The sequence below is a fragment of the Monodon monoceros genome, unplaced genomic scaffold (assembly GCF_005190385.1).
Source record: "Monodon monoceros isolate NGI ecotype Baffin Bay Population unplaced genomic scaffold, NGI_Narwhal_1 Super_Scaffold_12, whole genome shotgun sequence".
Lineage (NCBI taxonomy): Eukaryota > Metazoa > Chordata > Mammalia > Artiodactyla > Monodontidae > Monodon > Monodon monoceros.
In genome coordinates this window covers 72,908,194-72,922,040 of record NW_021703768.1, presented here as the reverse complement: position 1 = coordinate 72,922,040, position 13,847 = coordinate 72,908,194, and the positions used below count along the sequence as shown (strand labels likewise).

At 36.7% G+C, this 13,847-nt stretch overlaps 1 protein-coding gene across 1 annotated transcript in view; it reads right to left on the bottom strand.

The window, feature by feature from the left end:
* ADGRV1 (adhesion G protein-coupled receptor V1) overlaps positions 1-13,847 on the bottom strand; it is a 520,998-nt gene that overhangs the window by 443,581 nt on the left and 63,570 nt on the right. Inside the window, exons 23-25 of the mRNA XM_029215616.1 lie at positions 11,356-11,536; positions 10,172-10,374; positions 2,444-2,573 (exon numbers count right to left, since the gene is read on the bottom strand). Coding sequence (XP_029071449.1) covers positions 2,444-2,573; positions 10,172-10,374; positions 11,356-11,536 — 514 coding nt within the window. The remainder of the gene's footprint in view (positions 1-2,443; positions 2,574-10,171; positions 10,375-11,355; positions 11,537-13,847) is intronic.

The window sequence follows — 13,847 nt, the reverse complement described above, 5'->3', positions numbered from 1 at the left end:
CAGGAAATATTCCATGTAGGCTGTAATTGGCATGTCCCATTTCTGCCAATTTAACTAGTTTTATTTTTAAATTTTCACTTTACAACAGTGTAAATTGTTTTTAACATTTTAAATATGTTTTAAACACCTGCGTGCACGTATCAGCTTACACTTAGTCCTATATACCTTTGACAGTCACCTTACCACTTACAACCACCAATTCAAAATAAGGGAGAGGCATCTAACATTTCCCTTCAACCACATGCTTAAATTCCCACCATATGTACCATTCTCAGGCTTGATCACTCTTTTGCCACTGACATTTCTCAAAGAACCCTGGACAAGCAGCCTAAAAACCTCGGCTTCAGCCCTAGCTGTGAGAGACAGCAGTTGTAAAACCTTCAGCAAGTCACTAAACCTCTTGGTACCTCACTTTTCTCACCTATGAAAGGTGCCTGCTGCCTTTTACAGAACTACTGTAAAGATCAAATAAATAATATTGTAGAAAATGAAGTACCCTGGCAATATATAAAGATTATAATAAAGATAAAATGATTCTAACTTTACTTCCACTACGTCTCACAAGCCAACCATTATTTTGCCAAATATTTGCAAACATAGAAGACAGGAAGGGCAGCGATGGCAGCAGTGGAAAAGGAGTAAGAGTAGCAAGACCACATCCACACCTATGTGCTTCTACCAGTATCCTTGACTGACATGCCAGTCTAAGATCTGCCCTGCTCTTCTGTGCTTCCCCTCCAAAGGACTGGGATATATATGAGAATTTATGGCACCCAAAACCTGAAATGATCTTAGAGACATAAGAGGCAAAATGGATTTCAGGGACTATACATACAGTGCATGGCTTGGCTTCCATATTAACCACAAGTTGTGAGGAAGAGGGGTGAAATTTAACAGCAAGGTACCCTGGCTAGCATAAAACATCTACTCAGGTGGCTATCATATGTAGAATTAGTCTTATAGGCAAAACAGTATGGAATAAGGGTTTCTCCTTTGATCCTCAAAAGAATTTAGCTCTACAAGCTATTTCACCTCTTAGGCAGTCCCAGCTACGACTGGAGGAATGGAGACCAGCGTCTAGATTCCTCTACCTCCAATCTGCACTCAAAGGGGGAGGAGAGGATCAGCTTCTCTGCCAGTATTGCCCACTTACGGTGCAAGATTGGTTTTCAAACGAGTACTCATGCCCAATTAATACATAACGATGCATATTCTAGAGATATAGGAGGAAGTTTCTATATAAAATCAGAAGTATCACTATGATCACAAATATCATTTCTGAAGAATATTTGATGCTCCTTATTAGTCAATATTAGGTAATGCTCACTAACAGTTTCTCTATTACACAAGTATTTTTAGCTATAAATAGTATTTTTAGCTATTTAGCTCTTCAAATACTTTATAGTGACCTCTGATTAATGAAGTCATTTCATGAAAATAATGATTTGGAAATGAAAGGACTTGTCTCTAGAAGACAAACAACGCTGGTATTGTTACATGACACCAGCCCAGCAGGTTGTCCAGCATACTTTCACTGTTTTATGTAGTCAACCAAGCTGTGGCGCTGTTTAATCATTTCCCTGGCTTGTCCTCCTTTGCTGCCACCTGGGCTTTGGGAAAACAAGGAAGGGAAACATGGGAAAATTTTGTCATACTCACCCCGAAGTCTCACTGCATACTGAAAGACAATCTTAGTATTTCTGTCTTACCCAATTTCTCCCTTTGGATGGCTTATGCAGTACTATGACTTTCTTCATCAAAACGTAAAAATAATAATAAGCTAATAATACCAGCTTTTGTAATGGAAGAGACTGACCTGATGAATACCATACCAACTCCCAAATTCTTACATTTATAAAGGTAATATGGTACACATCTCATGTATACTGTAACACCCCCAGTAGCACCTGATAATGAAACACAGTGATACTTCTGCAAAGAAACGTATATAGTTAATCTAAGTGGGATAAATAAAGATTATAAGTAGCCTCTCTTCAATACAGATGAGTTTTGCCACAAAATGGATTTCTGACTCCAAAAATCTGTGATAATCAGAGTTTTTGGCATTACAGAATTGAGAGTAAGGTATTATTAACCTGTTTTATTGATAATCACCTCATAATGGATTATCTAAAGAGATTAACTTTGACCTGTTCTACAGCTGGAGGTAGCTCTAAAGGAGCTACTGTGAAAACTGAAATAAGGAAGAAGGTAGAGAGGTGATTTTAGGGGCACCTACTCTGAATGATAGCTATAATTTGGTGATTCAGTATAATTAAATTATTTCATTGTAAAAGCACACCTACTTTAGGAAAAGACCAATGGGTAATGAAAGGGGGAAAACCAGCACAATAGGTTAATTCAAAAGAACCTATTTCCTTAATAGAATCTACTACCACCATGGCGAGTGTACAAGTAAATATTTGACATTTTTGAGTCTTACCTCCTCCCTCCAAGTTTAACAACTCAACTTTAAAGGATTTTTCCAATTCAGGAATAGAATTGTCAGTGATGTTAACAGAAATGTACTTAAATCTTTCTCCTGGTTGAAATTCTAAGGTACCAGCAACACTCTGAAATATAAATAAAAGATTTATCCATTAGATTATAATTATTCTGTATGTGAATGTGTAAAATGAGAATGTTTACTATATCCCAAATTGTTATAAATACTGAAACAGATGAAGTAAAATATAAAATTGAAAACATTGAAGTGGATATGAATAGTGTTCAATATGAATTCTAAACAAATATCCTCAAACTAAATAAAGCAGATGGATTTTTATCTCTCTTATTTTCCTATTCATCAAAAAAAACCTGTTAAGGCAAATGAGAAATCTGAATAGGTGACATCCACAAATTCCTAAAGAATTAAGTCAACGAGATGCATGGAATTCTTTTGATTAAGTATATTGAGAACTATTTGGTTTATGTCATTGAGTAATTTAAATACTCACTGCATAATAATAATGGTATTTTCATTCCAAAAATTTCCCCTAGCAATAATAAATATCAATCCACTGGGCATTAATCTTTCCTTGATTATATCACAATTGCAATGCGCGATACAAATCTCCCATCAGAAAAGTTCATAGCTACTAGAAAAGTAGTTTTTTAAAGCCTTAAGGCCCTTTTTCTCCCACTATCTAATATAAGCATTTTCCGCTCAAGTCATGAGAATAAATAAAGATGTTTAAATTTTTTCTAGGGTTAGCTTTTGTGGACAAGTATATTTCATCCTGCGGAGCAATTAATGATCCTAAAGTTAAACTGAGGAACCCAAGTACCACACAAGTATGCACTTAATCACTCACTAATTTTTTTCAATATTTTCAAACACATAGCATGTGCGTTGCACCCTTTTAGATGCTTGGGATTCAAAAACAGCCAAATCATATCTGTATCTCCACGAAAACATTCCCTAAGGAGTATCAAGCACAGGATAGAAAACAACTGCTATAAAAGACATACAGCAGCTCAAGAAAAAAAAGTAATTAACCTTGCCTACAGTGCAGTCATCAAAGGAGTAATTCTACAAATCTTAACAGCAGAAACAACATTTGACTGTCTTAGGAAACCATATTATTTGACCTTAGCAATATCTTACACAATTGGCCACTCCCTCTCTCTCTGGTATTCCGTGATACCACATTTCTTATTTTTCCTACCTCTTTAGCTCATCTTTGTGTTCTTTGAATTTTAACATTCTCCTAGGACCTGGAAAAACTATTTTTCATCAGATTTCCTCTAGACCCTATCTCTAGACAAGGCTACCATATTCTAGGCTTTTAATGTCATGTATATGTTCCCAACTTCCAAATTTCAACAGGCAAAACTTATTTCATTGCACTTCGCCTTATTTCACCTTGCAGATGTTGTATTTTTTACAAATTAAAGGTTTTAGCAACCCTGCGTAGAGCAAGTTTATTGGTTCCATGTTTTCCAATAGCATTCCCTCACTTCTTATCTCTGTGTCACATTTTGGTAATTCTCACAATATTTCAAACTTTTTCCTAATTGTTATATTTATTAACGGTGATCTGTGATCAGTGATCTTTGATGTTACTATCGTAATTGTTTTGGGGCACAGGGAACTACACCCATATAAGACAGCTAATTTAATAATTGTGTGTGCTCTCTGACTGCTCCACTGACTAGCCATTCCCCCATCTCTCTGCCTCTTCTGGGGCCTCCTATTCCCTTAGATACAACAATATTGAAATTAGGCTGATCAGTAACCCTACAATGACCTCTAAGTGTTCAAGTGAAAGGAAGAGTCACATGTCTCTCACTTTAAATCAAAAGCTAGAAATAATTATTAAGCTTCGTGAGAAAGGCATGTCAAAAGCGAAGACAGGCCAAAACCTACACCTCTTGAGTCAAACAGTTAGCTAAGTTTTAAATGCAATGGAAAAGTTCTTGAAGGAAATTAAAAGTCTACTCCAGTGAACTCATGAATGATAAGAAAACAAAACAGCCTATTGATGATATGGAGAAAGTTTTAGTAGTTATATAGAAAATCAAACCAGCCACAACATTCCCTTAAGCCAAAGCCTAATCCACAGCAAGGCCCTAACTCTCTTCAGTTCCATAAAGGCTGAGAGAGGTGAGGAAGCTGCAGAAGAAAAGTTTGAAGCTAGCAGAGGTTAGTTCATAAGGTTGATGGGAAGATGCCATCTCTATAACACATAAGTACAAGATGAAACGGCAAGTGCTGATGTAGAAGCTTCAGCAAGTTATCCAGGAGATCTAGCTAAGATAATGAATGAAGGCGGCTACACTAAACAAGAGACTTTCAATGTAGTTAAAACAGCGTTATATTGGAAGAAAACGCCATCTAGGACTTTCATAACTAGACAGGAGAATTCAATGGCAGGATTCAAAGCCTCAAAAGACAGGCTAACTTTCTTATCAGGGGCTAATAATGCAGCTGGTGACTGTAAGTTGAAGCCAATGCTCATTTACCATTCCAAAAATCCTAGGGCCCTTAAGAATTATGCTAAATCTACTATACCTGTGCTCTGTAAGTGGAACAACAAAGCCTAGATGACAGCACATCTGTTGACAACATGGTTTACTAATTATTTAAGCCTACTGTGGAGACCTACTTCTCAGAAGAAAATATTTCTTTCAAAATATTACTGCTCATTGACAATGCACCTGGTCACAAGAGCTCTAATGGAGATGTACAATGAGATTAATGTTGTTTTCATCCCTGCTAACACAACATCCATTCTGCAACCCATGGCTTGAAAATTCTCAGAAACATCTCCAAGGGTATTAGCTTTCTGACAGTCATGAAGGATACATACATAGATTTTTTGTTTGTTTCATTTTGTTTTAGTTATTAAAGAAAATGATAATCCAACTGGAGATTGGGGATGGCCATATATGACAAACCCACAGCTAATAACATACTTAATGGTGAAAAGCTGAAAGCATTTCTTCTAAGATCAGGAACAAGACATGGATACCCACTCTCACCACTTTAATTCAACATAGTATTGGAAATCCTAGACACAGCAGTCAGACAAGAAAAAAATAAAAGGAATCCAAATTGGAAAGGAAGAAGTAAAACTGTCACTGTTTGCAGACAACATGATACTATACATAGAAAATCCTAAAGAGACCACCAGAAAACTACTAGAGCTCATCAATGAATCTGGTAAAGTTGTAGGATACAAAATTAATATACAGAAATCTGTTGCATTTCTATACACTAACAACAAAGTATCAGAGAAATTAAGGAAACAGTCACATTTACAATCGTGTCAAAAAGAATAAAATATCTAGGACTAAACCCACCTAAGGAAGTAAAAGACTTGTACTCCGAAAATATACGATGATGATGAAAGAAACTGAAGACGACACAAACAGATGGAAAGATATACTGTGTTCTTAAATTGGAAGAATCAGTATTGCTGAAATGACCATACTACCCAAGGCAATCTACAGATTCAATGCAATCCCTATCAAAATATTAATGTCATTTTTTTAAAGATTTTTTTTGATGTGGACCATTTTTTTAGAGTCTTTATTGAATTTGTTACAATATTGCTTCTGTTTTATGTTTTGGTTTTTTGGCCACGAGGCATGTGGGATCTTAGCTCCCCAATCAGGGATCAACCTGCACCTCCTGCATTGGAAGGTGAAGTTTTAACCACTGGACTGCCAGGGAAGTCCCTTAATGTCATTTTTCACAGAACTAGAACAAATAATTTTTAAATTTGTATGTAACACAAAAGACTGAATAGCCAAAACAATCTTGAGGACAGAGCTGGAGGAATCAAACTCCCTGACTTCATAGTACACTACAAAGCTACAGTAATCAAAACAGTATGGTACTGGCACAAAAACAGACACTTAGACCAATGGAAGCAAAAGCAAACAAATGGGGGCTTCGCTGGTGGCGCAGTGGTTGAGAGTCTACCTGCCGATGCAGGGTACACGGGTATGTGCCCCGGTACAGGAAGATCCCACATGCCGCGGAGCGGCTGGGCCCATGAGCCATGGCCGCTGAGCCTGCGTGCCCGGAGCCTGTGCTCCGCAACGGGAGAGGCCACGGCAGTGAGAGGTCCGTGTACCACAAAAAAAAAAAAAGTAAACAAATGGGACCTAATTAAACTTCAAAGCTTTTGCACAGCAAAGGAAACCATCGACAGAATGTAAAGACAATCTACTGAATGGAAAAAAATATTGGCAAATGATATGACCAACAAGGGATTAATATCCAACATATATAAACAGTTCATACAACTCAACATGAAAAAAAAAACCAAATAAAAAATGGGCAGAAGAACTGAATAGACATTTCTCCAAAGAGGAAATGTAGATGGACAACAGACACATGAAAAGATGCTCAACACAGCTAATCATCAGGGAAATGCAAATCAAAACCACAATGAGATATCATCTCACACCTGGCAGAATGGCTATCATCAAAAAGAGCACAAATAACAAATGCTGGCAAGGATGTGGAGAAAAGGGAATCCTCATACACTGTTGGTGGGAATGTAAATAGGTGCAGCCACAGTGGAAAACAGTATGGAGGTTTCTCTAAAAACTAAAAATATAACTACCATATGACCCAGCAATTCCATTCTTGAGTATATATATCCAAAATAAACCCAAAACACTAATTTGAAAAGATACATGCACCCCAACGTTCATAGTAGCATTATTTAAAATAGCCAAGATATGAAAGCAACCTAAGTGTCCATCAACAGATGAATGGATAAAGAAGATATGGCATATATATATACATATATATATATATATATATATACACACAATGGAATATCACTCAGCCATTAAAAGGATGAAATTTTGCCATCTGTAGAAACACGGATGGACTTAGAGGGCATTATGCTAAGTGAAATAAGTCAGACAGAGAAGGACAAACACTGTATGATATTACCTATGTGTGGAATCTAAACAATACAACGAACTAGTGAATATAAGAAAAAGGGGGCTTCCCTGGTGGCGCAGTGGTTGAGAGTCTGCCTGCCGATGCAGGGGACACGGGTTCGTGCCCCGGTCCGGGAAGATCCCACATGCCGCGGAGCGTCTGGGCCCGTGAGCCATGGCTGCTGAGCCTGCACGTCCAGAGCCTGTGCTCCACAACGGGAGAGGCCACAGCAGTGAAAGGCCCGCGTACCGCAAATAAATAAATAAATACGGTTGAGGGAGTGGGAGGTACTATGGGGTGTAAGATAGGCTCAAGGATGTACTGTACAACATGTAGAATATAGCCAATATTTTATAATAACTGTAAATGGAACATAACCTTTAAAAATCGTATAAAAATTTTTTTTAATTTTTTTTTTTTTGCGGTACGCGGGCCTCTCACTGTTGTGGCCTCTCCCGTTGTGGAGCACAGGCTCCAGACGCGCAGGCTCAGCGGCCATGGCTCACGGGCCTAGCCACTCCGCGACATGTGGGATCTTCCCAGACCGGGGCACGAACCCGTGTCCCCTGCATCGGCAGGCATATTCTCAACCACTGCGCCACCAGGAAAGCCCTAATTTTTTTAATGAATAAAGGACCTGAATAAACATTTCTCAAAAGAAGAAGTAAAAATGGGCTACAGCTATATGAAAAGGTGCAAATCATCACTAATCATCATGGAAATGCAAATCTAAAGCACAATGAGATATCACCTCACACCTGTTAGAATGGATACTGTTAAAAAGACAAGAGATAACAAGTATTGGAAATGATGTAGAGAAAAGGAAATGCTTGTACACTGTTGGTAGGAATGCAAACTCATATAGCAATTATAGAAAACAGCATAGAGGGTCCACAAAAACTTAAAAATAGAACCGTCATATGATCTAGTAATTCCACTCCTGGATATATATCCAAGGGAAATGAATTCACTATGTTGAAGAGATATCTGCATTCCCATGTTCATTGAAGCATTATTCACAGTAGCCAAGATATGAAAACGACCTAAATGTCTTTCAGCAGATGAATGAAGAAAATTAGATAGTAGATAGAACAGAATATTATTCAGCCTTAAAAAAAAAAAAAAAAAAAAGGAAATCCTGTCATATGCAACAACAGGGATGAACCTGAAAAACATCATGCTAAGTAAAATAAGCCAGGCACAGAAGGACAAATACTTCATGATCTCACTAATACGTGGAACCTAAAACAGTCAAACTCATAGAAGCAGAAACTAGACTAGAAGGGTGCTTGACAGGAACTGGACGAAGGGGAAAATAAGAAGTTATCAAAGGATGCAAAGTTTCAGTTATGCAAGGTAAGTTCTGGAGCAATACTATATTGTACACTTGAAATATGCTAAGAGAGTAGATTTTAAGCATCTTGAAGGAAAGAGAGAAAGGAAGAAAGGAAGGAAAGAAAGAAGGAAGGGAGGGAAAGAAAATTATATCTATGTGAGGTGATGGATATGTTAATTAGCTTATTGTGGTAATCATTTCACAATGTATATGTGTATCAAAATATTAAGTTGTAAATCTTAAATATATATAATTTTTATTTGTCAATTATACCTCAATAAAGCTAAAAAAAATTTTAAAAGACCATCAATATAAGGACTAAAGTATTTCTTTAACAGAACACAGAGAAGACAATACTAAGCCGAGCTGAGATGCCCTATGAAGTATACTACATACCAAACTAAAGAAATAAATGTCAGGGCAAGAGAAATATAACTTGCCCAATAAAAGCATTTGAGAAAGAAGAAATCATCTTCTTGCAGTTAGCAAAGAAAACTCTGCTAACTGCAATACAGCCAAAATTAATTGAATTCAATTAGCCAAGTTTTCTGGGGTTTGGGAGAAAAAGTATGTACAAATTACTGAAGACTACACCCTTGTACAGGTCTTATTAGGAATAAGAGGAAAATCAAGAAAACTAATATTAAATTTAAAGAAAAAGATTCTTTGGGAAAACAAATGTTGAAGGATATAAAATGCTTCCTGAGAAGTATAGCTGAGAAGAAATTATGAGCATTCACTTAATATGAGTATTGGTGATAATGCAACTAGGCAACAGTTATCGAGGGTTACTATATATGTTCCACGTACTATACGTGACACTTAAAATGCTGCCATCGATCCTCAGAGTGGCCCGGCCCAGCAGATATTATCTCTCCCTTACAAATAAGGAAACTGAGGTCAGGAAAGACTGAGTCTCCCAAGGCTACATATTTAGAAGGTCAATTTAAACCCAGTTCTGCCCAGTTTCAAATTCCAGGTTTTTTGTTTTGTTTTGTTTTTTTTGCCAGTACCACACTGGTTCTCATTTGGGGAAAAAAGAAATTAAAATTGAAATGACATAGACATATAATATTTTTACAATTTTGGTGTTGTTCAATGGACACAGACAAAAGGATTTAAAATGTGTACAAAACATAATTTTAAATATATATGATTAAAACCTATAACTTAAAATAAATAATACAAATGAAGCCTATGACAAATATAAGGTACAAGAGAAATCAATATGACAGCTATTTAAGTGTCACGCTTTAGTGGACTGAAATACTTTAATTCACAGAAATTTAAAGGCTAAAAAGCCATCAATGCTTCTTTTCCTTGTTTAGTAAGTTCCAGGTACAGTGCCAAGTCCCTTCAAAACCCCCAAGAGGACTGTGTCTGTTTTATGAGCATAAATACTGCTTCAAAAGGATTAAGTGATTTACCTGGTAGTCCTCAGGACTGAATGCCGTCAGTGATACTGTTCTATATTCCGCCATAACCCTCCCCAGGAGCCCTTGAGCACGGACGACCAGCAACCTAACTTCTCCGTCTTCCTCCTGCACGGTGATGTGTGGAACACTGCTTGCGGGCAGGGTCATTGTGTCCTCAGGCTGGGGAGGCAGCCCAGTGGAGAACTGCAGCAAGCCTGGCAGATACAAAGAGAAGCAGGGCATTCTTGCCCCAATTATCTGTGGAAGAATCTCTTATTCACTTGAAACAATCTTACACAATTATTTTGATCACCAGGATAAAATTCAGAGGGCTCTCATTTAGAAAAGACTTGAGTGAAGATTTGACTAACACGCTTTTGACAGAATATGTTAGTAAGTTTTCAGGATGTTAAAATTTTAAATGCTAATTTTCCTTGTCTCTACTCAAAGAAAGCATTTTTAATGGAAGCATCAATAAAAAAGAATAGTGGAGTTTTAAAGTATTATTATCAAATATTTACTCATATTTGACTCTCTAGAATTCATCCTTAAATTTATAGAACAAAATTAATGGCACCCTAAAGGATTTGCAACACGCTTTTTTGAAAATTTAAGTATGAAAATCAGAGTTGAAGAACTTCCCAGGTTTCCTTCACAGATCCTTTATTGGACGGTCTTGCTTTATTCCTACAAAAGAACTATTACTTTTCAATGCAGAAAACAGTCTCAACTTATTATGACAGACATCTATGATAGTTTCCCAATTAAGAAAATTATCACTTTTCAGCATAAGACAAAAAGAAACTAATATAAACAGACAGTGATAACGCTACTTCTTGAAGTTAAATAAAATTTAAATTACAAAGTATTCCAATTAGGTGTTAACATATCACAGTAGGACAATTTTCAAAATTAAAAAAAATCTGATTACCGTGAATAAAAATATTTTTTCATTTAAAATAATCCTGCATTTAAAAATACTTTTCAAAATATATTATTAAACTTTAGAAATCGATCCTTATATGTTTTTCACAAGCACTGTCCCTCAAAATGGCAGCTTAGAAGTTCCAAGAGCTTGGAAGTTAGAGCATCCGAAGGAGTTCTACTTCAATCATTTGCAGAAGTCCCTTAAACCCTTAGCGAGATCAAGTACACCCAGAGAAGAGAGGATTATTCTTGCAAAAGGGCTTGGTTACCATATGGATGATCACTAGCTTTGATGGTGATATCTGTTGTTTGCTTTTCAGGGTCTATGCTTGCACCACTGGTGGGAGTTGAACCTAGTTTCCCATCTCCAGGAACCGCAGAAACCAATGTCACACGGAAATACTCATTAAGCTCTGGAATATCATCATCAAGGACATAAATATTCAGGACCTATAAATATAAAAATCCAAAGGCATTAAGCAATGAGGCATGTAGAAATTATTTGCCACTTATCAGAAGAAAATAAAGCAGCCAAAGTTACTTTTTAACATGACAGATTTCTACACAAACTTAGACATAAAAATAGAGAGCGAGAGAGAAAGTAAGAGAGAGAGAGATCTGAGAAATTAATTCTTTAATCAATAATGAGTGCTGAAGAGTAATACTTTCTGTAAAAAGTATCCTAGTCATGTATTAATATCATACCATATATTATACATTGATATATCAATACAGTATCATATATTCTTTGTACCAAAGACAGTGGTATTACCAACCTCACGTATAGAGTTCCTGGTTAAGGAACTGCACGTTATCTGACAGAATGTGGTAAGGCAATAGGAAAGGACAATGTAGCCATGTCTAGTTCTGGCCTAAGGAAAGCCTGACATACCTAGCAGCTGCATGCTAGAAAACAGATCTACAATAAATGCTAGAAAACAGATCCACAATGAGCCCTATAAGTCTGGCATACACAAACTGCTCAAAAAACATTAGGAAAGGAAGTAGCAATAACTCAGCCATGCTCTACAATATATAAGTCAAAATTTGAAGTGAAAAAAACCATTCTTCCTTCTTTTATTTACTGAACAAGCATGTTTTGACATCTACAATGTGCCAGGGCTAGAAAAGGCCCCAGTCGCTAAGAGACTCACTGTCTTCTGTAGGAGAGAGATCTGTGGAAAAACATTTAAAATGCAATGCAAAAATGTCATAATAGAGTTATGTACAAAGTAAACTGAGAACAAAACAATCAACTCTATCTGGTAAAGGTTTTACAACAGACAAGTCTGAAGCAAGTCTTAATGAATTAGTTGTAGTTATGAGTAATAATGAGGAAGGGCATTCCAAGTAAAAGAAACAACAGCATGAAAGAATAAGACATCTGGGTAATTACAATTAGACCACTAAGGCTGGAGTGGGAGAGAAGTCTGGACAGATAAACAGGAGTCAAGGTCATAGGGACCGTTCATGCTATCATTAAAAAAATGAACTTCATTCCATAGACAGTAAAGGAAAATGGAAGAATCATAAGCAGGGGACTGACAAAATGAGAATTCCATTTTAGAATCAATACCATGGCAGAATGTAAACAGAGTGGACAGAGCAAGAAAGGACGCAAGGCGCTGAGTCAGGAGGTGACTGACCAGAATTAATGAGGTACTGAACTAATTCAGTGACAATGGAGATGAGAAAAAATGGATGGATTTTAATTTGTTCTGGAAATAGAAGACCGAGGCCTTAAAGACTCAGCATAGGGAGTGAGGGACAAGAAGGAATGATGTATGATTTCCTGGTTTCTTCCAGAAAGGAGGGTGACAACAGTCTGAAAACAAACTGTAACTCCAAATGCAATCTCCAAAACACTAGTCATTAGGCCTAAAAGCATTTGAAGAACTTTTTTTTAATGTAGTTTTTAATGTAGACCCAAGACAGAATCTGAATTTGGTTTTAACGTTCATTTTAATCAAAATTTTAATTAATAAAGTAATACATGGCATGGCCAATGTGCTCAAAGTATAAAAATGACACTTCTACCCAAATCTTCTCATTATTTTTGAACTAAAGGGAACAATAGCGGTCTGAAGATTTAAAATATCCTGCCCCTAGAAAGTAAGCTGACAAATGTTGCTATGAAAAGCAATACCAAAACATCAAGATGTACATTAAAAATGAAGCAATTAATACTTTTAAAGTATTGAAGCATACCAAAGTACTCGCTCAATTCAATTAGTGAAATGAAGAGTTTGAAGACCCTATCAAGGTATAAATGTATCTCACATGGTGACTCAGTACACAAAACAGTATTTACCTTTACTATATGTTATACACTCTGCTATTTTCTATTCTCTTTTGAAAACCTTCCTCATAACTCACTAAATTGATTTCATAACTAATGGGCCATTTAAAAACACTTGAAAAACACATTTCCAGTATACATTCCTGTACTGCAACAAAACACACACACACACACACACACACACACACACTCACACACACACCCTTCCCAGACTGTCTTGCCGCTAGGTTTCTAGATGTGATTTAAACGTACTCCCCAGACATCTGAAAGGCAATAGCAAAGTGGAGGTCACCTGACTGCTATCTGTGCTGGAAAGCATAGTCACGGAGCATCAGCAGACACCTCAGTATCCAGTCTCTGGCTTAGTAAGACTGAGAAGCTAGTGTAGATCCAGCAGGCACAGCATTACAAATCAACCTCAGTATTCAATGTTATTGTTGCTTTAAAGGTCAATTCGTTTTT